Source organism: Girardinichthys multiradiatus, chromosome 6 (assembly GCF_021462225.1).
Source record: "Girardinichthys multiradiatus isolate DD_20200921_A chromosome 6, DD_fGirMul_XY1, whole genome shotgun sequence".
NCBI lineage: Eukaryota > Metazoa > Chordata > Actinopteri > Cyprinodontiformes > Goodeidae > Girardinichthys > Girardinichthys multiradiatus.
Window position 1 is genome coordinate 35,200,342 of NC_061799.1, and position 27,126 is coordinate 35,227,467.

The window sequence follows — 27,126 nt, forward strand, 5'->3', positions numbered from 1 at the left end:
ATTTCTCATTTCAGAATTTCCTCTTCCTCTCATCTGCAAACAGGCTGGCGATCCGCTGTGTTCAGAGCGCCAAGCTTCAAGACCATAAAAACAGGTCAGCTATGATTCTTGTATAGTTGCATTTAGGCCTGTGTGTATTCTTGCTCCTAAGAGGTGTGCTGAAGGATATTTTCCACCTCATTTGGTTTTGTTGTTTCCCCCCAGAAGAGATGACCTATATTATCTGGGCTGGGAGATCAAAGAAGGTTTGCTCACTGATCCCATGAAGCTTGCATCTTACAATCCCCCCCTTGAATTAGTCTTGATTGCACAACAGCTTCTGCTTCGCTGCAAAATGTGGTCATGAAGCTTAAACAGGGCGAAAACAGCTTCTGTTGTAGCTGCTTTTCTTGCAAGATTCATGATCCAGCAGTTCAGGAGCAGCGAAGCTTTTGATGTTTGGTGCTGAGATAAATCTTTTCTTGAGGTTTTGCACAACCTGGTTTCTGTAGCAAAGCACACACACCTTAGATGTGAACTTTAACCGGTCTTTTTGCAGGGCCTCGTTGAACTATAGATTTACTCAAAGCAAAATATTTTTGATGCCATTTGGTGGCTCGGTGTTTCCAACCTTAAAGAGTGTTTTCTAGGTTATCAACAACAAAGAAAATACTTTCTAGGTTCTGAGTCCTTCGGTGGTGCTTAGAGTCTCTCTTAAACCCAAAAGAAAATATCTTTGAAGATAAATAGATAATGTCAGCTACATTCATTCTTGGTTGGGCACAGGTTCCCTCAGATCTGCATCTGACCAATGCCTGATTAATTCAACTGGGAGATTCCAAGTGCATCAGCTCTGTGGGAGCTGATGCAATTGGAATCAACAAGCCACTGGACCAGTAATCTGTGACCCTCTAGACCACGCAATGATCCAAACGTATGATCATCTAGAAATCCAACGTCTGTACCAGAAGGTACAACACCACCTTCCATCCTGGAAATGAGATCAGTCAGATCAGACATCTGTTTGTGACTGGAACCATAAGCTGAGTTGAAAGACAAATGCTGAAACTGCACTTCCACAGAGACCTCAACGGTGCTGTGAGAGTTCCAGCAACAAGTTGGACCTCAAGTAAGACACTTCATGTATTCTTCTGTGGCAGTTGTCTGGTGTTGGCTAAATTGTCTGGTCCCACAGGGGTCCCCTAGATTTTGAGTAATCCTCAACATTCCCCTCTTAAATCTGAATGAGGTATTAGATCATAATGTCTGACTTAGAAAAACCAAGTAATAAGACTACAATTTTTAATTATGTGCAGATTTTGGTATTTTTAAAGAATACAGTAAAAATAGTTTAAATAAATCATATCTTAACAAAATAAGTAGTCATAAGAGAAAATGCAAATCTGGCTTTTACCACATAAAGCATTTGAAACCAGTACCTACAGGTAACATCCATGTTTGAACAGTGGAAACTACTTCCAGTTGTTGTAATTATGAATATGAATATATTATTTAATATTTAATATTAATACTTTAATATTTATTAAATAATATTTCGGTCTGTTAAAGGTTGTCCTGTGAATACCAGCCTAATAAGGCGGTGGCATTAGGACAAAATTGAAAGGGATGAGCCAAGCTCTGACATTATTGAACAGCAAAACTCTGGAAATACAAGAATTTATTAACAAAAATAAGTCAACACAAAGTCAAACATATTTCAATCAACAAACTCTTTACAATGCTAAAACAATCCAACTAAACTACCAAGCAGAATTAAATATAACGAAGACTGATGGGCTATGTACAATATAAACAAGTTGATTAAAGATGCTTAGAAATCATGACCAAAAAGAGTGATGCAACATTACCATGCAGTGTTTATGTTTGAGAACCAAGGATTATCTTGAAGAATCTGGAAGTGTAGTTAAGTTAGTCTTGGAACTAACTTAGGCAATATTTGGCATACCTTTAGACAACCATTCACAATGCAAGATCAGATAAAATATTATTTTAATAAAATAATGTTTTAAAGAATAATCTGCTGAATAAAACCAACCTTCTGGATGACCATTTCTCAACGTTGTTTAATTAGCTGCCTTTATTTACAAAAATAATATTTAAAGAAATATTAAGGAAATAGTAAAATAATATTTAATGAAATATTATTTTGAAAAAGAGCCAAATCTTTCTGTAGAAATGGGGCTTAATGGTGTTTACTTAGTTATCAAGTTTAGTAAAACAATATTTAGGGAAATATTTTACAAGATTGAAAACCAACAACCTTTTTGGGTAAATGATCTTAAGTATGTAAGGACGTGTTGTTAGCTGTTAGTGGTTAAAGCTAACAAAAGAAGCTTATAGCTTATCATCAGAATCAAACACATACCTTTAAAATACCACTGATAAAAGGGGTTAAAATGCATAAGCGCGTCATGGCCGATCTTCTGTGTTTAAAATCACCCTTTAAATAAAGTTTGTCTCAACTTTTAAAAATACATCAAACACAGAACACAAACTGAGCACGTGTGCTGAATAGATAATCTGCTAGCACTAAGATAGCTGAGTTTCAACACAAACAAAACCAAACTTCATAAAACGAAAAAAAAGTTTTGATTATTTCATTCTAAATTACTTCTCTCTGCCCAAACCTAACCTCTCAGGTGAACCGTGCTGAGGAAAAGTTGTCCGGGCGACGAAGTTTGAAGAAACATTCACAGTGAACAAAGGGTTAGCTTCATCTAACCTCCATAGCTGTTGGGTGGGGCGGCTCACTCTGTCGGCCGACAAACTGCACGTTACTGCTGTAACCACGGTGATGCGGTCCCGTTGTCCTTCCTTCAGACCGGAAAACTGCTCCACTCGGCGTCGTAGAGACAGGGTCTCTGCTGGGAACTCTCTAGAACACAGTTCGGCTTCTGTTGACCTCAGAGAGAAAAGTCAAGCAAAGCTTGTACCTTAATTACCCCGTTCATGAATGAATGCCGGATACACAAACAGCAATTCATTCGTACTTAACTTAGTGCATATGATCACGTGATCGTATGACACTCTTGGATCCAGTTTGAAGAGTTGTGTCTGTTTGCCAGTAAAGAGACATTAGCGCGCTGTGTCCCTCTGTCCAGCTCCCCTGGGGGACCCGCGAAGAAGAGACATAATCTCTTCGAAAGCTGGGTTTTATTCAAACAGCGACGTCACGGGAAGTCCGCTGTTACCTCTTTTCCTGGCTGTGCTGGAAGTAGGTTATTTTGAAAGGTCCAGAAAAGTTCGTACCGGACTTTCATGTTGTAACCATGGCTGTGGTCCCAACACAGTGATTAGTTTTACTGTTACTGTATATTTACTTTCCATCCAAATGACACCGCTCAGCATATGGAAATTAACATTAGAACAAAAACGCTTGAGTGCAAACATGAAATCTCCTTTTACCATAAACTATATAGGTTGCTATCTGTGTGTCTGTTATCATGTTTTTGCTCTTCAATCAGTGAAGAAACCACAAGTGGGTTAGGTAGACAAGATATTTGCTAAGTAGAAGTTGAATTCTTTCAAAATAATATTACTGAAGTAGAAGTAAAACATATAGTGCAGTAAAACTTCTTTTTGAAGTTGATTTTGTTTTAAAAATGTTACTCAAGTAAAGGTATATATAACTCGTTACTACCTTCCTCTGGTTTGCTAATTGTGTTTTTGTTTCCTCTGTTAATAAGTAGTGAGTAGACTGATACTAAATCTGATCCTTTTTTCAGTGATTCCAGCTCAGGTCAGTCATTAGAGTTTTACTTGAAGGGGGGTTTTTTTGTTTTAACTAAACTCCTAACTCTGAGGAATATACAAATAAATACAGAGCCATAATTTGTTAGTGATGAAGATTCCTATTTGGAAACTAAATGTTCATTTTAGTTTTGATAGATTATGAAACTGAACATTAATAATTTAAGGTAGGCTTGCCTTTATCAGGCAAAAACATTCCAATAATTAGAAACTCGATTAAACAGGAAGAGGTTCCTAGTGTTTGACATGCAATGAATTTTTACAGAGTCTGTTATATTTTGGAGGTGTAATTATTTGTCTTTTTTTCCAAAGCATATTAACACAATTCAGCCCAATGTACCTTGTCAGAAGCTACAGAAAACAAAGATGGAGGTCTTCATATTCGCCTGGATCAAAGATGACCTGATAAGTAGACTTGTCTGAGGCAGCGTAGTGTACACCTCAGACTTCCGGTGCAAGTCAGAGTCCTGTCTTCTGTAGAGATACTTAGATGACTCTGCAGTTGTCTGGTGTGTCAGAGAGGGCAGGAGGCTAGGTACAGAGGAACAACCATCTCATCTTGAATGTGAACAAAACAAAGGGGACAATTGCAGATTTCAGTGATCCTCAATGCTCACCTGGACAGCAGACTAGACGGTGCAACAAGTTTGGTCCATCAGCGTTTAAAGTAAGATCCTGCATGTCTTCTATCTGTTGTGGCGAGTGCAGTCTCTCGTGCCACCTTCTGCTGGGGTATTTTGGGTACTTGGTGGTCCTTGGGGTATTTTTTAAATTGAACTGAATTCCTATTTAGGAGAGCTTCTAATCATAGGGATGTGTTTGCCTGCTGAAAGTCTGTGACTGAAAGTTTTGATTGAACAGGTGTTTCATCTTTTGGTTCTTGGGAAAGGATCATCCTTCCCCCACATGTTTCAGTTATAGACGTGCAAAGTTTGGGGTTTTTGTAGAGGCTTCACATCCCTACATCACCACTGCTGTTTATCATTCACCAGCTGTGCGTTTTCATATAATTCACTATGTCTGCAAAGTTATTTCCCTAGTTTAAAAAAAGTTTTGGACTCTTGGACTTTTTCAGTATAAAAACACATCACCTACTTTACTCATGAATTCTGATTTGTGGTACAAGCCCATGATATGTGAGCCAGTGCTGGCCTGTATTCGGGTTTGTGTCCTCGCTTCCCCATTTATCAGCTATTTCTACTGGGGAGAATGGAACAAGGTCACTATTGGGGACCGGCTACCGGCTGGGAGCAAGTAGTTACCCACTCTTTTCCTCTCCTACCTTCCTGATCTTTTCTCCTCCATAACTCAACTCCCGATACTCCTCTGTCTGCCGCAAGCCTTTGCGATGCACCACAAGTTGTCAGAGATGCATGGCTGTTGAACATAGCAGCATACGGCCCAGACCATTCCCCATATGTCTCCATGACCTGTATCAGTCGCAGCTCCGTCACGCATCTCATTAGCTTCAACAGAACCTAGACCCAAAGGCTCGTTCATCAAAAGAGGACCGTCTCCCAGCAGTATCCCAGCAGACAGTGGTCCAGATAACTGTTGCTCTGGAAAGTTTTTGGTGTTATTTATGGTGGTTGTAGCACAGTAATGATAAGGAAACCGTTTCCAGATCAAGTTCAGCAGATGAATGTTTCTTGAGCAAATTATTGTTTAGAAAAGCCTATGGCTTGTCAAATAATAATTGATTTTGTCCCACAACAACCACAAAATTGTTGGGTTCTGAGGTTTAGAGTGACCAAAGCACAGACAAGAGCTCGGCAGCTGCATGTTTAAAGGAGTCTTCTTCTTTTATTCAAAGATAAGTTCAAAAGGTTTTCCAAACGTAGCAAGAACGTAACAAAAATCACTGCAGGTACAAAAACACAAGTCGAAACTCCAAAAACTTACAGAGTTGACTCTGCCGGAACATAGTAGTCAAAGCTTTAGACGAGGAAAGGTGAACGAACCAAGGAACCAGCAAAGGACAAACAAAAACCGAGAGCTTATGAACAGAGGGAAGTGGAGTATGGACCAATGAGATACTGAGGCAGGTAATCAGATGAGAATGGAAATCAGGTGTGGACCAGGCTATAGAGAACTGAAGGAATCTGGATGGTTGCTAAGGTGACCAAACTAGAATACAAAGGGAACATGAGGGAAGCTAGGCAATAACATAACCAAAGGAACCTGACTACAAAAACAAAACTATGAACAACAAAACTCAGGAAAACACAACTAAGCAAAACTCTAGACGGAGATAATAAACCAAAAGAGACATAAGAACCTAGAATAATCATTAACTAAAGTAAACTGAGAAACTAGAGGGAATAGAAGAAACACCAAAACCTAATAATTAACAAAGAACCCATAAAGAAACCCTGACCGTAAATAAAACCTAAACCACAGAAAGGGAACCAGGACGAGGAGGAACAGAGAAAATAACCTAGTAGACAAAGAGCACAGGTGAACAAATACCAAAACATAAATAAACACAGATATACTAAATGGGAAACTAAACTAGAAACTACAAGGAAGACAAAGGAGCTAGAATAACAACGAATATAATAATAGTCATAAGAAAACCATAACAAGTAATAGATAAGAAACCATTAAAGGAACTTAGACAAAATCCAAACTAAATGAAAGGTCGAAAACACAAGACCACAACAAAAACCAAAGATCTCGCTTCACAACAAAAATATTAGTTCTCGTGATGATTTTTTTCAAAATGTTAGCAAAACAAGCTATAAAATCAACTAAGTGAAGATGCTATCAAACCCAACCAGTAAAGCCGTCGTCTAACATATCACAACTTATTGGTGGAGTTCAGTTTGTTGAGGGAAGTTTGCAGAAACTTTCAGGAGTGAGGGGGTAGGTTGCTGCTGTATTAAAAATGGGCATTACAATTTATTTTTCAGTCACTACGCCTGACTCAGTGCATCTGTGTTTCTTTCCTGGATTAGAGTTATCAAAGAATTTACCGCTGCTCTTAGCTTTGTGTATTCTTTGTTATTTTTTTTCCACAGAGTATCCCACTGGCCCTGTGAGTATTTGCTTATAAGTGTAGCTTCCTTGGACTGAGTCATTGGTCAAGTTATTGCTGCCACTAAGTTTAAACCACTTTCATGGTTTATCTTTACATAGAAAGTATCCCTGGTCCTGTGATTGTGTTAAACTGTATCTCTCTCACAGTCTTATTGATGGAGCTACTGCTGCCCTCAGCTTTGTTTACAATGGTTAATTTTCTTTCTATAGAAAGTACCATAGGCCCTGTAATTATGTGTTCAGGTGTGTATTTTCCCTAGACGGACTCCTGGTTTCTTTAGATTTTCTTTCTTAGAAAAACTGGGTGATGGCAGCCGGATCTGTCAGGCAGAGATTGTGCATGTAAGCAGATAAAAGACAGATCCACACTCCACTTTCAGCCTAATTGATGTGCCATCATCTCTTCTAGCAACTGAATCTTCATCTCTGACACATCGGAAGGGAGCCAGAGCTTTTAGCCTTTCATCTGTGGAGCCCTCTGACTCCTGCACCAACTTAGGCAGTAATGATGACAACTTCTCCTGCAGGAAGTTGATCTCTTGCTGAGGCTGTCTCAAGTTCCCAATTAGCTCATATGAATCCCCTGCAGCTTCTGAAACAGCTTCGGATGGACCGATGTAGCTTCTAAGCATCTTTTTACCCACAGACGAAAATCAGAGGATAAATCAAATATCTTCCTTGGTGCTGCAGATGCTGTAACAAAGGCGGTCGGGTTTCAGCTGGAGAATCGCAGGAACTATTTTTGACACTGTATGAATATGAGCCTGACTCTGCTGCACACTCCCCAGAGATTTCCTAGATCTGTGAGCGTTGATCTGTTTTATTTTGACGAGCATCAAAAAGCCGTTACAGGAGCGAGCGCGATGGGAAGTACATTATTCACAGCAGACCAGACCGGACGGGGGAGTGGCGTCTTAAATAACCGTGACAGACATGATGTGGTCAATAAGGACTAAATTGAATTACTGAATGACTGTTGCAGCGCGAATGGGAGTGTCCCTTCTAAAAGCAAAGATGCACACTTCCAGCAGACTGGAGCACAATGAAAGCACAGTTCTTTTTTCCCTTTATCTTACATACATTTATTTTATTCTCTCATTGCAGTGAACCTCCTCTAATTAATCTCTATGCTCGAGATGAGTTTAATTATCTGGGGATGCCTTGATAAGACATGATTAAGTATATGAGGGTAAAGACATAAGGCAAGTTAGGAGATTTTTTTTTAGTTTCTCCAAGACTGTGTGCAATGTAAGGGACACAAATTATATGCTTTCTACAACTGTTCAATATCAATAACCTTAATATCTCTTTACAGCCCTGTATTGTCATTCATATTAAATATTACCCAGTTTTTTGGCTCAAAGCAGCATCAATAAAATACCTTTCAGGAAGCCAATAATTTATAAAAAACAAAATAAAAAAACCTACATCCTACTCTCTTCTCTTCTCCTGCTTACTACTTTAAAAGCATATCCTTAAGACAAGAAATGTATGCTATGAGACATTACTGAGTTGTCTTGACCTAGAGAAGGCCACTCCTGCCTTTATCAGCTCCAGGATTGATTATTGCCATGCCCTTTATTTCGGTCTCTCTCTGTCATCCCTCAGTCGCCTTCAGCTTGTCCAAAATGCAGCTGCTGGTCTTCTGCCCGACACCTCCAAAAGTGAACACATCATCCCTTTTCAATGTCTTACTATCTGCTTTAAAATATATTTTAAACTTTAATTGCATTTTAAGCACTTTATGACCTGGCCCCACCTCATTTGTCTGAATTGCTAAGCTTTTGTGTGCCTGGCAGGTCTTTCAGGCAAACAATTATTATTAAATATACTGAGGATAAGGTCAAAACGCTGTGTTTTTTTTTTTACCCAGGCTCTGGAACCAGCCCCCTCTGGATCTACGCTCCACCACTGATCTAAGTCTTTTTAAGTAGAATCTCAAAAAAACTTTTTTTCAGACTTTTAACAGCAAGCAGCACCGCAACACTCTATTACTGATTTTTTATCTTTTTTGGCTCTTATGCTTGGTTGGTTCTTATGGTTTTATGCTGCGCTGTTTATCTCTGTATTGTTTTTCACAGTTTTTAATTGTAAAGCACTTTGGTCGCCCAGATTGGCTATGTAAAGTGCTATATAAATAACTTTTTTTATTTTAATGAATTTGATTTGGTCAGATGTCAACCTCGACCATGTGCTTTGTTATAGCCATCAATAAGTTTCTGGCTGCCTATAAAAATGATCTGAATATGAACGTATCAGCAAGTGGATAAGAAAAATGCACAAAAGAAAATCTAAACCCAAACACCTCAAGATCATGACACAAGATGCTTAAACATTGGACACATTTGAGTTTTCCTGCATCACAGTGATCCCAAACACACATCAAAATTGATGGTTTTGCAATAAAAAAAAAGTATGCTAAGCTTAGGATCAGAATCAGAATCAGAATCAGCTTTATTGCCAAGTTCATACATACAAACAAGGAATTTGACTTCGATACACTTTGCTCTTTGGTTTTGTTTTTGCATTACAGAATATACATATTTACAATGTACAATATACACATATATAAATAAAAAGGTGCATTTGCAACATCTGTATGCTGTTTTGTACTCTATTGAATGTTCAACAGAGAAACAGCCTGGGGGAAGAAACTGTCTCTGTGGCGGCTCGTTTTAGTGAACAGTGCTCTGTAGCGGCGGCCTGAAGGTAAAACTCTAAACAGTTTATGTGCAGGGTGTGTGGGGTCTGCAGAGATTTTAGCAGCTCTTTTCTTGACCCTAGACCTGTATAAGTCCTGGATGGAGGGAAGGTCAGCTCTGATTATTCTCTCTGCAGACCTGATTATTTGTTGCAGTCTGGACCTGTCCTGTTTTGTGGATGAGCCAAACCACACTGAGATGGATGAAGACAGGACAGATTGAATGATGGCAGTGTAGAAGATGACCAACAGCTCCTGTGGAAGGGTGAACTTCTTGAGTTGCCTCAGGAAGTACAGTCTCTGCTGGGCCTTCTTTCAAACAGTGTCTGTGTGTGAAGACCATCTCAGGTCCTCAGAGATGGTGGTTCCTAAGAACCTGAAGTGGTCCACAGCTGACACGGTGTTGTTGAGGATGGTGAGGGGGGTGTATGGGGGTGGTGTTCTCCGAAAGTCCACCACCATTTCCACAGTCTTGAGTGGGTTCAGTTCAAGGTAGTTCTGACCGCACCAATGTACCAGCCGATCCACCTGCTGTCTATATGCAGACTCATCACGGTCCTGGATCAGTCCAATGACAGTGGTGTCGTTTGCAAACTTCAGGAGTTTCACGTACGACTCCTCTGAGGTGCAGTCATTTGTGTAGAGGGAGAAGAGGAGTGGGGATAGAACACACCCCTGGGATGACCTCAGCTATAGTGAAAATTTGTTGACTGTGCTTAAAAACTAGATCTGTGCCAGGAAGCCAAATCAGTATAAACTAACCGCTAAGACGTGGCCAAGAGTTGGGATAGAAATATGCCAGAAAATTGTTAATGACTAAATCATGTGCATAGATTTAACTGTACATTTTGTACATAGTTCAGGCTGGGTATATAATTTTAACTCTATATCAGTCTAAGAAAATCCAAACTAAATTAAAACTTTTGTGTCCAGTTATTGTTTTCCAAAGCCACTTAAATTATTATTATTATTATTATATCATCCTCCAACTTGCAAAAAGAACAGTTTGAATGAATGGTTAAAAGCCCAAAAGGAGTATTATATTAATGGTAAAGACATATGGATCTAAACCTCTGATCAGCACTGTGGTCAAAATAAAAAGAACAAATGTGACTTTTTTAGCACTTTTTTATCCACTAGCAGGATTATTTTATCAGTCGGAGGATGGATTTTATGTTATATCTTCCCACATACTTTATATGTAAATAAAAGCTGCTGCATTTCTTGCTTTGATATCCTAGAACCACATGTTTTGGTGCATTTGTTTGAAGTAAACGGGTTTCTAAGTCGCTGTCAGAAGCCCAGATTTATGCATGTGTCATTGTGTCTTCCTAAATTGCACAAGCTTACTGAAAGCTGACCTTTATTGTACTGGTTAACATCAGGGATTAAAGACAGCTCTTTAAACCCCCTCTGGATTATTTCCCATCTCACTGTGTGCTTTGAATCCCTGACTGAGGCATGCAGGCTGGAGTTTTTCCTCTTCTTCTTTCACTAAATTATGGCATAAACAAAACACATTTCTGGGTCATAAAATTTTCTGTGAAGTCTCTGGAGAATCAGCTCTCAGCTTTGTTATGCATGCTACCCCAACCCAGTGCATGGTGGCTGCCTTTGTTTTTTTTTTTCAGTTTCACATAAGTGAAACCCATCTGGACTCATATTTCATTTGGTGAAACAGGACAGAACACACAAGCAATTAAAACCATGTAGCCCACGGGGAAAAGGTAAAGGAACAGGAAGGAACATTAAAACTGTTGTGAGTTGTTGGATGTTGTGTATTTAGATCTGCTTTTCTATGAACGCAGGTTCACATGGTCCAATTTGGAGCTCAGAGCATGGTAATTTATACATGCATCGTCTGTTTAATACATCCTTCAGAGGTATGCATATGCAAATAATTCCCTTGCTTAGTGATTTATCATAAAATTACTAAGAAGTTCTGCATAAGCATTAGACTGCCCTGGAAAGAAAATAATCTGCACACTGAAGAATTTTTAAGTGCACTTTATGTATTTAGTAGTTTGTGTTCTCCATTCCAAATACAAGTAATGTTTGAGTTATAGGTGATTTAAGGTTAAAGTTCTTTAATGCCATTATATTTCTTACTTTGTTACTTTAGTGTGTCTTGCTAATGTGCCTATTTTCTTTATTTTGTTTAGAAATACAACCTATCTCCAGCTACATTTGTCAATTTTTACAAATAGCGAGATCAAAAAAGCTCAGTGTAGACACTGAAAATGTCTGCAATCCTTTTGAAATTATAGCAATAAAGTTTTTTGCAATTTTAAATGTACTAGTTATGTTGAAGGTAAATTTGAAAGTCCCATAAAAGACTTTTTGAGTTTTAGTTTCTTTTAGTATATCTATTTTGGATTCTGGAAAACCTTTCGGTGCTCTGTGTTTCATTGTCACTCAAATTTGTATTTTAGCTGACATTAAGTCTTAAAATTTGAAAATGGAATATTTGATTTTTGTTTATTTTTTAGAGATCATTATAGATATTAAATTATGCTTGATTCTCATCAAAAATAAGTAGAATTTGTGTCTTTTAATTTATTGTATCAAATTTTCAGGTCTGAGAGCCAATTAAAATGCTTTTAGTGTATTAGTTATGACAAAAGGAATGCATTTTTTATTGATATCAAATAAATAGACTTTATTTGAACAGATAAAATTTGCATTCCATTCCAAAATCAAGCCCCCAGAATCTGGACGAAAACTGGAGAGCTCCAGATCCAGTGTGAAGTTTCCATTGTCAGTAATGATTTGAGGAGTTATCTTTGTTGGTCCACTTAGTTTTAGGAAAAGTTACCAGGACATGTTAGAGAACTTCATGCTTCCTTCTGCTGACAATCTTTATGGAGATGCTGATTTCATTTTCCAACAGGTCAAGAGGAAGATGAGAGAGACCAAACCCAACAATGCTGACAAGATGAAGGCAGCTATTAAAGCAACCTGGGCTTCCTGAACACCTAGGCAGAGCCTGCAGGCTCATTACCTCCATGCCCCATCTCACTGATGCAGATATACATGCAAAAGGCCGCCCAACAAAGTATAGAGTGTGTACACAGTGCAATACTTGGACATACTTTTGAGAAAACCTTTCTGCTCAAAACTGTGTCCTTTTTCGAATGCACTTTTTCCTTCCACTAAACTGTCTTTTAATATGTTCAGACACAGCACCGAGTCAACTGCCAGTTTCTTCTGCAATGACCTCTTCGTACTTACCCTCCTTGTGGAGGGTGTTAATGATTGTCTATTGGACAGCTGTCAAGTCAGCAGTCTTCACTGTGATTGTGTAGGCTATAACAAACATATTTCTTTTTTTGAAAAAATAAAAATAGAACTTGTGATCATTTTCAAAAAGACGAGATTCAGGAGTTTTTTTTTTTAGCTGTAAGCCATGACCATCAAAATGTAAACCTTGAAATATATATTTCCTTCTTGTCTTTTCAATAAGATTGTGTAAGGAGATGCACAGGCAACTGAAATGCATAAATGTAACAATTGTATCCGAATATAGTGGTCATGTGGTGAATTAGATGTTTTATTTTTCCTGGAGCAGGTAACATACAGTATAACACTTCACCTCCTCTAATCACCACCAATAGAAATGCGCTTGGCCCGCCCCTGCCGGCTCTATTGTGAATCCGCGTTGAGCTGTAAAAAGCCCCACTCTTCTTCCAGCCTTGGCACCGGAGCGCGGCGCACCACGACCGAGCACAGCCGAACCAGGGGCGCGCCATGAACATCTCAAAATTTCCAGACACTATTTCTGGTAAGTGATTTGTCATTTTCTCCATTTTAACTTCGTTTTTATAATCCACCATCTGTTCCACAAGCGCCTTTGTATCCAGATGATCCCCATAGTGCGCCTGTTTAACACAAGAGTCAGGAGTCTTTTGATTGGTGTGACATGACAGCTTGGCTTAGTTTGAAAATATCTGGAATAAATCACTTTAATTGCAAGGTCGCTTGATTTCCGTTTACTTTTATTCCAGGAACTAAAATTGTGATATTTATTTGCTTAGTTAATGGATATATTTCGGCTTTTTCGTGTGTATCCAATGCCATGATTTTATTTTTTAACAAGTTGGAGAACACAAGCAGTGGGAAATTCATCATCCGGAGCCGTAATGTGACCACACAGCGCTTAGGTTTGTGAGAGCATGGGCTTCGTCAGGCCGTGACAGCGGTGTACGGATGTTTGTCATTCATCTTCCCCCTGCGAACCCCCCCATCCCCCAGCCAACTCGGTGTCGGCTCTGGACATTTTCAGGGGCCACCTCCTGCTTCCACGGCGGCCCATGTTTTCTTCGCAGGATCTTTTCCCAACAGAAGGGAAACAGATGCGCCGTAATATCAACAGACGGTTAATCGTGCAACATTGCGCAAAAAAAATGAAAGAAAGAGGGGGGAAAAAAATGCGCCCCCGCAGATTGGACAGACTGAACGTTATCAGCTTCTCCATCCTGCCAGACGAGCTGTTTGCTGTGGCAGCCAACCCAAACCGAGGAGCCATCAGCTTCCTGTTCAGCACCGCAGACAGAGACATAATCCGACTTGTTCACACCCACCTCTGGTCCACGTTGTTCCGATGCCCTTCTTTCTCCCAGCAAAGACCGGGGTCCGCCCACGTCCGTAGCGGCGTTAGTGCAGCCTCACTTGCTCTCGCCCAGGAGGCATTTGAGTGCTTGTTAGACGTGAAGACAAGCGAAGGTCGCTATAAACTTGCGGATGAGTACCGGAGCGCTGTTTGCTTAGCAGGTGAGCAGAACTCAATGTTCCACATCCTGGAGAAATTACCTGCAGGTCATAACCTCAGCCATCAAACACGTTTCAAAGCATTCAGCATCGTTTATTTCTTTTTTAAATTGGAAAATGAAGCAGCACATGGAGCAACTGGAAAACTTTCTTCACTAAAGGGCATGTGTCAACTTCACCTTTTCAAATGTGCACATAAGGAAACCGTGACGTCACGCGTGGAACAGCCAAATGGGGTATCAGTGAGCATTTTTTTTAAGATGAAATTACATTTAAAAAATGTCTAAATGTGTCATCCCATTGAGCTCTTTCTGTTTAAAATACATCTAAACTACATCTAAACCAAAAGTTATTTCAACTCTGGGGATATTTTTAGAAGTCTAAATGTAGACCTATTTTAGCAGAGATAGATTAACACACACAAAACAATGAACAGACCAAGTTTTAGATGTCGTGAGCGAGGTGAAATACTTCTCCTATCTTTGTGATTATGAGGATGTGCACCAATAGTGTTGCAAGTTGCACATGCAAGCTAATATGTTACATGTGCACATGTAATATTGTATGACTCACTTGTGCTGTAATTACAGTAAAGCCAAAAACTGCAGGTAGTCTTTCATGATGCTTTCAGACTATTCCTTAAGGACAACTCACATCAATGGCGTCAGACACCACAGAAAACCCTATTATTTTCTATGAAACAACGCACACCGGTGGTTTCAGGTTGGCAGCCGAAGCTCTAAGGCAGCAATCCTTTGTGAACCTGTTCACCATCGTCGATGCTACTGAATAAAACATAGACACAAATACAACTATTAGGCCCATTGCACTTCTTTCATTGTTCTTCTATTGTTGTTTTACACCTTCATTTATGGTGGGAAATTAGTTTGAAATGTACGAAGAAAGGTTTATTTTTTTAGGTTGATATAAGGGCAATATAAGGAAACTGGCAAATGATATTGCCTTTTGATCGATTTGTTACATGATCCCCATACTAGTGAAAAATCAAGTTTCATTAAAGATATAAGGAAGGAATGCTTAGCTAATATTTTGAAGTTTTGTAAAAGACTTACAATGTGAGCATTGTACACCAAACTACACCACTAACATCACTAAATACACCAAATAAATTTTGGTGTAGTCTTTTTGTTGCGGGTGGAAGGTCACTACTATGGAGAGCCGTTTCATTCAAAATTAAATAAATAAATACTGCTGTTGATAAATTATTAATAAATATTCCATTAAATAAATATCCCCATGAAATAAAACAAAATAATTATGTTAAAAGAAATTTTCATCTTATTTTATTTAATTCATTTCCAGATTTATTTATTTATTCATTTCATAATGCAGTTTTATTTTGAGACACTTTTATTTTGTAAAGCTACTTTACGTATTTCAGTGACTTTTACTTTTTAAGCCCGTTTTTCATTTTAAGCCCTTTTTATTTCATGTTCTTATATTCAAATGAGGGGGCAGAGTTTTATCTGCTGGGCGGCGCTGGGACAGCAGGACCGAGCTCAGTTCGTGGCAGTGGAAGACAGTATGTAGGAGGAATCCCCTGGCTCCCCTGGTGCCAGACCTGCCGTAAAAGCCTGGACGGTTGTCGCTGTTTTTGTGGAAACCAATGCTGATTATCGGCAAACGGGATGTCATTATTGTTATAGCCTGTTACTTTTAAATGATGATGTTTTTATAGGTTTTTATTTAATAAACAGCGTTAGCCAGGGACGTGCACAGATAGAGACGAGGTGGTGGTAGAGCACCTGCCCTTTTATCCTATGGACCAAAAAGTGCCCTCCTGAAATCTTTTTTTTTTTTTTTTACAGCGTATAGTGTGAGGCCCAAGGTAAAATTTCTGAATTAAAGTAAACTTGGCAGTGTAACCTGCTTTGCTACAACATAAGGATATTTGGTGCAGATGACATTTTGTGATAAAAGTACAGAATGATATAGTCAAGACAAACACGTTGTGCTCAGTGTGTAAAAAGAAAAAAAAATGGAGGATAACGTAAGTTTCAAATTTGACTCAGGAAGTTCAGGTTGTGAATCAGTAATCTAACTTTAAATCAATCTATGATAATATTGTTGCCTTATTAATCGTAAGAATTTTGTAAAATGCATTCTTGTTTTGAGTTTTTTTTTCCTGGGTGGTCATTTCTCTACATCCCACAGGACAGTTTGTTTCAGGGGTGCTTAGTAATACGTATAAATTATGTTCATGCTGTGCCTGTAATAAATCTCACACTACAAAGGCAACTACAGCTCCATGTGCCGCACAAGGTGCCCTTTTTTTCCACTTGAGCACCTGCCCCCCAAAATGTCTGTGCACGCCACTGGCGTTAGACCCATAATATAAGGTGGCTGTATTTACTTGAGATGGAAAGTAAATAGCACTATGTGTGTGTATGATGTGCTGAAAGGATGACGAAGACTTATTGCACAAACAGCTTCCACGAAAACAATGGCAACCGCCGTGGCACCTTCCGGCATCCTCGCAGAATCCCCTGGCTCCCTCCGGCATGTTTCTGCCGGCCACTGCCACGAATTGAGCTCGGTCCTGCTGTCCCAGCGCCGCCCAGCAGATTAATCCCCGCCCCCTCATTTGAATATAAGAACATGAAATAAAAAGAGCTTAAAATGAAAAACGGGCTTAAAAAGTAAAAGTCCCTGAAATACGTAAAGTAGCTTTACAAAATAAAAGTGTCACAAAATAAAACTGCATTATGAAATAAATAAATAAATCTTTAAGTAAATTAAAGACATCTTTAAGTAAATGAAAGAAATCATTAAGTAAATTAAATAAATCTTGAAATTAATTAAATAAAATAAGATGAAAATTTCTTTAAACATAATTATTTTGTTTTATTTCTTGAGGATATTTATTTATTTAATGAAATATTTATTAATAATTTATCAATAGGAGTATTTATTTATTTATTTAATTTCGAATGAAACGGCTCTCCAGACACGCCACCTGCTGGCATAAATAGATAAATGCATTTGGCAAAAAACCACAGATCTGTTCTGACGCTTCCAGTGTGTGTTAAATGCATCATTTGATGTGATGTGCGTTGCCTTTTAGGCTTCCAATGTGGACAGCTGCAAGTCTAATGTTTGCCATGAATACTGTTCCAAGTCCTCCTGAGGAACGCTATGTATAAATGTGTGTGCTGTTTGAGAGCTTTGACTGTCATAACACAATGTTGTCTGTATGTTATGTAATGGTCTCGTCTGCATGGAGAGACACATGCATTTGCATTGATGCATTTGTTTTTTATTAGAATTGTTTTGATGACATGAACCAATTTGTCTGAAACAAAGGGAAATATATGTAGTATCTGCTTGGATATCACAATTCTTGCCGCACAACAGACATTTTCCTTAAGGCAACAAATTTAAGCTTAGTCCCAAATGATATCAAGGAAGCTGTCGGTGCTCAACCTGTGCAGCTCCATTGTTTAACGACTCTAAATTAAAAGTTTTAAAAAAGACTATTTTCCACACATAAATATAATTCCTGCAATATAACAACTGCTAAAAGGCTGAAATTAGTTTAAGATGCTAAACCAAAAATGATGTCTTTGAGTTAAGGTTCATACTATATGAGGCGACTGTGGCTCAGTAGAAAGAGTAGTCGTCATCTTGCAATCAGAAGGTTGAGGGTTCAATTCCAGCTTCCTCCTGCTGTATGTCGATGTGCTCCTGGGCAAGGCACTTAACCTCAAGTTGCTTGCATATCAGTGTATGAATGTGTGAGTGCAATTGGGTGAATGTGGCTCTAGTGTAAAGCGCTTTGAGTGGTCTGTATGACTGGAAAGGCACTATATAAAATTCAGTCCATTTACTTCCTGACATTTTTGCATTGTTTACACGTTTTTTTGTGAACCTTACAGTTTATTTATTTAAGTCTACGCTTAGACAAATTTTAGTTCAGGAAACTTTGCTTGTTCTAAAAACAGACAAAATATATAGGCCAAAATCCTGGCATTGAGGATAACCTAAGCCACTCTGACTATAACCTTGATCAAAAAGGAAAGTTTAATCCTATCCTTAAAAGTAGACAGGGTGTCTGCCTCACTGACTAAAACTGGGAGCTGGTTCCACAGGAGAGGAGACTGATAACTAAAAGATCTGCCTCCCATTCTACTTCTAGAGACTCTAGGTTCTCAGACTGCAGGTTTACTGCAGTCTGAGAACAAAGTGCTCTGTTAGGAACATATGGAACAATCAAATCTCTGAAGTATGATGGAGCTTTACCATTGAGGGCTTTATATGCAAGAAGTAGAATTTTAGATTCTATTCTGGATTTAACAGGGAGCCAATGAAGGGAAGCTTAAATAAGAGGTCAAGTCCACTGTTCACTGGGATACACATCTAGAATAAATGTATTTGGTATATATTTGGTTTATAATAAACTTTTTTTTTCTACATCTACATTGTAGATCTAAATGTAGACTTGTTTTAGCTGAGACTGACTGGCAAAGAAAAAAACACAGTGTGAGTTGGGTTTGAATCCAGAACCTTTTGATTACAAAACGTTTTTTACAAGATGACTTGTAAGTCACAAAATAATGTATAAGTGTAGTACTTACCATGTGTATCAGTCATACATTTTATTATAGCTGTAATAACTTTAATCACTTAAAAAATATATCAAACAGAGAAATTATTTTGCTGCTGAGTCTGTCAGGTGATGTTGCTTTTCTTTTCTTCATACTTTCATTTGATTCAGTGTAAATTAAATAATTTCAGCTTTGTTTCAGTTGTGATGTTGTTGTACAGTCTGAATGTTCATTGACTCTTAAGATAAAAATGCATGTTGTGTCCATTTGCCAGCACAGGACAAATGTAAAAATATGTGTTTGTGTTTATTCATATTTTCCTAATGTTTTGCTCTAAAATAAACAAAAGCACAGTTTTTCTCAACGGGTAAATTACCACAATATCACAACAATATGCTGTTCACTGATTGGCCATGAGCATGGTCAGTCATAAGTCAATGGCATGAGAAAGTGTTTGCCATGGTGACAGAGAGAAAGACAAGCCAAGATTTTACCGCACCTCGCAGTGCCAGGAAAACCTCAAAAATCTACAAAATCAACTACAAAAATATTAAGGACCACTGTGGCCAGAGCGGGTCAAAGCGAAAGCTGTGGCTGTGGTTCGAAATCACTATTGAAGGACATGGTGTGCGAAGGTTTATTATACTTTGCACACCACATGACCCTGATGGCTGGAGGTGGGGCTTGAAGCGTCAATGGAAACACAACAAGTTTAATGCTGAGTAGAGTCAGACAGAGCAGAGTGGAGCCGTGCTTTGCTGGAATTGTGAATGGAAAAGAGGCAATAGAGAATTCTCAAGCTCCTTGAGAATTCCTTGTTGTCCCTGGGAGATAAATGATCCCTACTGAGAAAACAGCAAGTCCTTTCACACTGTTTTTCTTTAATACAAGCTTCATTGTTGTTGTTGATTCTCTTCTTCTCCTCAAGATGTTGTTTTCTTCATGTATTGTGTATTTAACGCCACTTTATGACTGAGGTTATTGATGTTCCTGCTAGTGCAGACAGGGAGATCCCAGAAATCTGGGCTTAACGTGGACGGCTGCAGAGACCTCTGGCAGACTCTAGCGGACCCTAGCTCGTAAATTATGTCACAAAGGCTTTGTGGTTGAGCGGACAAAAGTTTGATCTTTACGTTGTTGCAGCTTTAAAATGTTTTTGAACACAAGGTTTTTGAGTCAAACCATAAGCCAAACATAAGTTGGCACACTTATCCAAATCAAGCTTCATCCAGCATGGAAAACCGGGAATATTGGACTAAACCGGATTAATTATCTCATCTCTTGTAAAATTCATAAGCATACCTCTGCCATGTAAAGTGGTGACCTTTCTGTCCTTTCCGCAACAGCTTTGTCAGAATAATCATAAATACAAAAACAAATTATAAACCTACATTACATAAACTGTACTGGTGTTCAAACAAGCGGGTAATGGTTCCTATTTTCCTTCGTGATATACTGATCGTGAAGGACGCTGTCATCTCGAAGCGCAGCTGTGTTAGTTGATGGATCTGAAAGCAGGAAGGAGAGGGTCAGCGGGGGAGATTTGGTGAGAAAGAGAGTCAGGAGTGAGGTGGAGAGAACATGCCTGCTGGCTTCCTGTCTGAACACATTACACTGGCACTGGCTGATACCGCATTTCGTATTCTCTGCTGTCAACCTAGGTGTTTATCATTGTGCTGTTTCCTACATCTTTGTATTTTTACACTGTGGACTAGAATTGCACCTATACATTTTTAGGGGTCATTGTGAGGAAGCAGCATATTTCCGCTTGTTACATAACGTCTGATACACAAAAGGATAGAACAGCACATAGGCTTTTTGCCCTAAAACCCAGCTATTTTTATCAATTTGACATCTATTTCTTGCCTGTAGTAACCTAGCACATGGTTGTGGTGTATTTGTTTTTATATACTGTGCACAAAAATGTTCTTTGTTTCCTAGGATTTCACAAACATGATGACATTTATTGAGACGGTCATAGACAGCTGATGGAGTTGCAAAGCTGGTGGTGTTTCCTTTTTTCTGTTGCTGTTTCTGTAGGTGGGACTGAGTCACTGGCTATTTTTTGTAGATTCCCAATTTAACAGGCATAGCTGGGACCTTCTGACTAGTTTCCACACCCGAGGTTTAGAATAAAAGCATAATTATTTTAATCAATCAGTCTAAAAATGCTCCTTTATTTAATCTTGACATGTTTCGTGCTTTGGATGTTTTTTTTTTATGATTTAGTCCATACATTTTAATTAAATTAGAACATTTAATTCTGATCCAAAAAATGTTTACTAAGATATTTAGTCCTGATTTGGTACAGGTGTTCAATTAACTCATTTAAATAAATCCTGCAAGCAGTGCCAACTGTACTGCTGCAATTTATGCCTATATCTTTGCTTGTATTTATGAGCGGAAACCAGATATTTGCATACAATGTACTTGTACTCGTACTCGTCATCTTCCGCTTCATCCGGAACTGAGTCGCGGGGGCAGCAGACTCAGTAGAGACACCCAGACGTCCCTCTCCCCAGACACCTTCAGCTCCTCCGGGGGGAGCCCAAGGCGTTCCCATTCCAGCCGAGAGACATAGTCCCTCCAGCGTGTCCTGGGCCGTCCCCTGGGCCTCCTCCTGGTGGGACGTGCCTGGAACACGTCCCGAGGAAGGCGTCCAGGAGGCATCCGGTATAGATGCCCGAGCCACCTCACCTGGCTTCTCTCGATGTGGAGGAGCAGCCGCTCTACTCCAAGCTACTCCCGGATGGCCGAGCTCCTCACCCTATCTCTAAGGGAGTTCCCGGCCACCCTACGGAGGAAGCTCATTTCAGCTGCTTGTATCCGGGATCTTGTTCTTTCGGTCATGACCCAAAGTTCATGGCCACAGGTGAGGGTAGGAACGTAGACTAACCGCTAAATCGAGAGCTCGGGGTCTTGCATACAATGTGTTAAAAGACAATTAATCTTTTTTTCCTTGATGTTTGACAATTAATGGGGCTAAATCTTTCCTGTTTAAGGTCAGTTAAGGGAACCAAATTTAATTGTATTTGCTAAATACCACAATAATGATAATTGTTTTAGATTTTTTTACATTCTTTAAATTCTGAAATGTGCACACATCAACTTAGTATTTGGTGTATTTCCGTTTTAAACTGTATGACTTGGTCAAATCTTTTGGATGTCCTTCCACACGCTTCTCATATCAGCTTGCTGGAATTTCTGCCCATTCCTCCCGACAAAATGTATTTAGGTGTATACATAGTACATTGTGCATTTGGAAGAACCATTTGTGTTCAAGCTGTATGCTCTTTCCTCATGATACCATCTGTTTTGTAAAGCACACCAGTCCTTCCTGCATTAAAACACCCTCACAGCATGATGTTGCCACCCCTCGTACTTCAGCTGTGAAGTACAGGTGTGGCTGTTAGGCTTCTTGGTCGTGAAAACTTCCAACTTTTTTCCTCCATATGTAACAATTGTCATTCTGGCCAAAACCTGAGCTCTTTGTCCCTGAGTGCATTTGTAAACTGTCATCTGGCTTTTTTTTTGCCTTTAAAGTAAGAGCTTCTTCCTCTCTGAGTGGCTTTTCAGCCCATGTCAGTTCACAACTTATTTTACTGAGGATAATGATATTCTCTTTCCAGCTTCAGCCAGCATCTTCACAAGGTCATTAGCTTTTGTTTGAGGGTCGATTTCCACATGTTGCTCCAAAAAAGTTTATCTAACCAGTATGATGGTTGAACATTCCTATGGTCTTTAAGCTTGCATTATTGTTTAAACAGATCAGCATGACATGTTCAGGCATCTGGAAATTGTACCCAAGGATGAACCAGACTTGTGAAGGTCCACAAAACACTCAGTTTCAGTCTGTGTCAAGTCTGATGTGCTTTTTGCTTCATGATACTGTTAGTTCACTAATGTTCTCTAATAAATCTTTGAGGACCTCACAGAACAGCTGGATTTATATTGAGATTATATTACACACAATTGCACCACGTTTACTGGTTTGGTGGCTTCTGAAGGGTGGTGGATGCATTGGATTTTATTTAGGGGTATTAGACATCATTCCTGCAGATTACTTTCTCAGAATCTCTATGTTTTTCAACTCATGGGTCGTCAGTTCATGCAGAGAGATCCCAGGCCCGGGATTTGAACCCAGGACCTTGTTACTGCTAAGCTACTAACTGCACCACAGTGCAGCCTGGTTGTTCAAACAATCAAGATTTTATAACACCTTTTGTGGAAAACAAAAATACACAATGACTTGATGTTTAATGAACTGGGTTTGTGTAATCGATCAACTGTTTTACGTTAATTAGCTCATAAATAAAGTGTTTCACAAGGTCAATTAATTATTAATAAATTGTTGGTCTTTTGTATGTCCTATACTACAATCATCGCATTATGATGCATGAGGGGTCATTTCAATAATAATTGAACAACTGCAGTTTTTCATGATCAATTCCTGTTTTACTGATGATTGGTTGCCTAAAATTTGACTATGCTCAAAGATTTTAAGTCAAAAACTTGTTCCTTACTTGTCATGCACTGCGCATTTCTTCTCTGTTGCAGAATATCTCAATGGCTGGGTGATGTGTATCAAGCCGACATGTGACAATGTTCGCCATAATGGATGATGACACTGCAATGCTGAGATCTTAATCTAGATGCCGTCAGTCCAACACAACTGAACTTGCAGACAGGCGGATTCATAAGAAATACTGTTACCGTTACCGTTATTTTGTCACTTTACAACCACAAGCTGAAGTGTGTTTTTTTTGGAGATTTTAACTGATTGGGCCAACACACAGTTGTGCATAATTGTGAATGGGAAGAAAACCGTGCTTGGTTGGCTTTTATTTTATAATTTAAATTAAAATCTGAAATGTTTGGCATACATTTGTACAGTTCCCCCTGTATCAATTATTTGTGGAAAGACCTGTGGCTGCAATTACAGCTGCAAGTCTTGGGTATGTCTCCACCAACTTGTACATCTTGTACATCTTGAGACTGAAATGTTGTTTGTTTTTTTTGCTAAATGGCTGAAACTCCATCCAACTGGAAGCAAAGAGCAAAGAAGTATTGAAACAGATTTGTTCTGGACTTTAATTCTAACACATCAACATGCTTTGATCTAAACCACTTCTATGTAGAGCTCACAGTATGTTTAGGTCTTTGTCCTGCTGGAAAGTGAATCTCTGCCTCAGTCTCAAGTCTGGTTTTATCCTATGATTGTCATGGATTCAGTTCCAACCACCATGATGCTGCTACTGTCATATGTCACCACAGGAGTGGTGTTCAAGGTGATGTGCAGTGTTAGTCTTCCAGCACACATGTTTGAGTTTAGCTGTTTCCTGCATCTACTGCATGGCTTGAGGCAGCTGCAAACAGGACCTCTTATGGGTTTCTTTGAACACAGGCTTTCTTTTAGTCATTTTTCAATATAGCACAGATTTGTGGAGTCCACAGCGCTACCACACTAACACCTGAGCAGGGAATCTCTGCAACTCCTCTACAGTTACCATGGGCCTCTTGGCTGCTTTTCTGATTATTGCTCATCTTGACAGGCCTGCTGGTTTAGGTGGACAGCCATGTCTTGGAAGGTTTGGGAAATGGATTTATAGATTAACTCTGCTTTAAACTTCTCCACAACTTTAACCCTGACCTGTCTCCTGTGTTCCATGGTCTTCATGGTGCTGTTCTCTAAAATTTTCTAACAAACTTCTAAGGCCTTCACAGGACAACAGGATTTATACTGAGATTAAATTACATACACTTCTGAAGGCAATTGGTTGTACTTAATTTTGTCTTGAGGTATCAGAGTAAACTCCGCCTCTTGCCCAATGTATAATGGAGATCCCAGTCCCCTCGCAACCCTGCAAGATTAAGCAGGCATGAAGGATGGATGGATGAGTTTTGCTTCAGTTGCTAAAATTTTAATAAATAATAATAAATTTGACCTTCACAAAATCTTTAAATAGACCTTGTTAACGTCTAGACAAGAACAGGCTTGGTTTCTAGAAAATGTTTAATATCAGTGTTTTACTCTGGCTGGTGACTGTTTTGTTTTGTGTCCTCCCAGACTGAGTGACGAGCCTACTGTCCAGTCACCGCCATGATTGCCACCGGTGGCCTGCTGCGCATGAACAGGAGGCAGGATTCTCTCCGCTCCAAAAATCGAGCTGAAAATAAGCGGAAACGGAAATCCAAGAAGAAGAAGAAGAATGATGTGGTGGTCGTGAAGGGAAAACTCAATCTCTGCTCGCCAGCTGGTTTGGTGGCTGCTGTTGGAGTTGTAATTCTCATGGTTGGGATTTCCATGGCCGTGTTGGGTTACTGGCCCAGCCAGAGTCAACAGGAGTACCAGGAGCGCCGCAGAATTGGTGCGTTCCACAACAGCAAGATGAGCTACTCCAGAAGCCCACCGTCTAACGCGACCCATGTGAGGCATTCCTCTACGCAAACAAATGTGTCAAACCAGAGCCATTCCAACAGCAGCATCCCTGACCCCACTCCCCACTGTGGTATCCTCTGTGACTTCCTGGATAATTACCTTTACTCAGACAATCTGAAAGTCTTAGGACCGCTGGTAATGGGAATCGGCATTTTCCTCTTTATCTGTGCCAACGCCGTCCTCCATGAAAACCGAGACAAGAAAACCAAAATCATTAACCTGAGAGATATCTACTCCACAGTGATTGACCTGCATAGCATACGCTCAAAGGAGTACTCACCTCTGAACGGCCTGGTGAACTACACTCAATCAAGGACTGCCGAGGGCCCCTCTGCTTCATTCCCAGCGAGTGGGGCACTCACACGTAGCTCCTGGCCTTCCACCGGACTCCATCTGAAGGGGGAGTCAGATACCAATGAGATGTTTAGACGCTCCTCTCTATCCAGCAGGCCACGTAGTTTCTCCAGAGATGTGCAGAGCTTTACAGATACTGTCTACAGCATCTACAAAGACTACAGCAATAGTAGAGAGCAGGCCCCGCAGCCTCGGCAGTGGGAGACCACCTCCATTGTCACCTCCTCTGTAAACGCTTTCACGCTGCCAGTGATCAAACTTAACAACTGTGACGTAGAGGAGTCAGAGAGAGTGGAGGCAGAAGGGCGCTCAGAGGAAGAGGTTATAATTGAGACTGCTGCCGAGAACATTAGGGAGGAAGGACATGGCAGCAGCAGCCATTGTGTTGACGTGGATGGTATGCAGAGGGAAGCAGCGGCGACGGACCCCCCACCTCCCCATCAGAGTCAGGAGGACATAAGCACAGAGACGGGCAATCAACAGGGGGCGCCACAGTCTCAGCCTCATGCACATTGGACCCAGCTGTTTCCTCCAAAGCCTGTTTCCACGGCAACAGGCTCAAATATGTCGCTAAACTTCTTCGCAGAGCAGCCGAGGCTCGCCCGCCGCTGCAGCCTGTCTGTGTCTGGGAGACGTCAAACTGACAGAGTGAGGCGTTTCAGCTGCCCCCGACTGGAGCGCTCAAACAGCAAGGGCTACATCAAACTAGCTGACCTTGGGGGCGACTCCTTCGAAGCCCCCGACACGCACACATCTTCGGTGGCCGCAGATCGGGCAGCAGAAATAGATGCAACGGTGGCGGGAGAGGAAGGAGCTCAAGGAGGGGAAGATTCAGTGACACCCAGCAATTCAGCGACAGAACCCTAGGTGTTTCTTTTTCAGCTCATGAGCCTCCTTAATGTCTCTTTGGTGATGTTCTTTGCTTCGTACCTTCTTCTGCAGTAGGTGATGAGTATGTGATTATTACAAACGAATTGAAAAACAAATACATTTAGCTGCTAAGGACTACTGAAACACAGCCATGAACACTAGAAGGCAACACTCTTTATTAAAACTACACCCACTGCTCAATGTTCAGATGTAACTTTTCTATTTTTACAATGTAGCAAGAGCAATATTAAAGACTTTAAAGGAGTTTCAGTAAAGATTTGTAAAAAAAAATAAATAAATAACATGAAAGAAAGAAAAAAAGTGAAGAAAATCTTATCTGATAAGTCATTTTTTGTACAACAGTAGGGCCGACATAGTAGCTTGTAAAACTACCAAAACTGTCTCTAAGAACTGCTGTCCAACATGTTGTACTGTAGCATCAACATGTGCCACAGAAAACTGAAATAGACTAGATTTGTTTCTCTGCATTGTTCTGTGAATTACACGTGAATTGGTGATTTGAACTGAATCTCAGGTAGACGTTTGGTTTAGCGTTGGGACCTTCATGATGAGGTCTTCCCTTTGTGCACACTTGTTTACATGAAACATACATGGCTGAATAAATCTGACTGTAACACCTC

General features: G+C 39.9%; 1 protein-coding gene across 3 annotated transcripts; it reads left to right on the forward strand.

The window, feature by feature from the left end:
• LOC124870031 (transmembrane protein 200A-like) lies at nt 1-27,126 on the forward strand. 3 transcript variants are annotated; one of them, XM_047368450.1, is made up of 4 exons: nt 1-94; nt 12,381-12,552; nt 13,105-13,271; nt 24,890-27,126. In XM_047368450.1, exon 4 carries the CDS (start codon nt 24,923-24,925, stop codon nt 26,480-26,482), a length of 1,560 nt encoding a protein of 519 aa, XP_047224406.1. In that variant the 5' UTR covers nt 1-94; nt 12,381-12,552; nt 13,105-13,271; nt 24,890-24,922; the 3' UTR covers nt 26,483-27,126. The 3 variants fall into 3 exon arrangements, with proteins under 3 accessions (XP_047224406.1, XP_047224405.1, XP_047224407.1); XM_047368449.1 differs by lacking the exons at nt 1-94; nt 12,381-12,552 and having other exon boundaries at nt 13,089-13,271; XM_047368451.1 differs by lacking the exons at nt 1-94; nt 12,381-12,552; nt 13,105-13,271 and adding an exon at nt 13,314-14,260.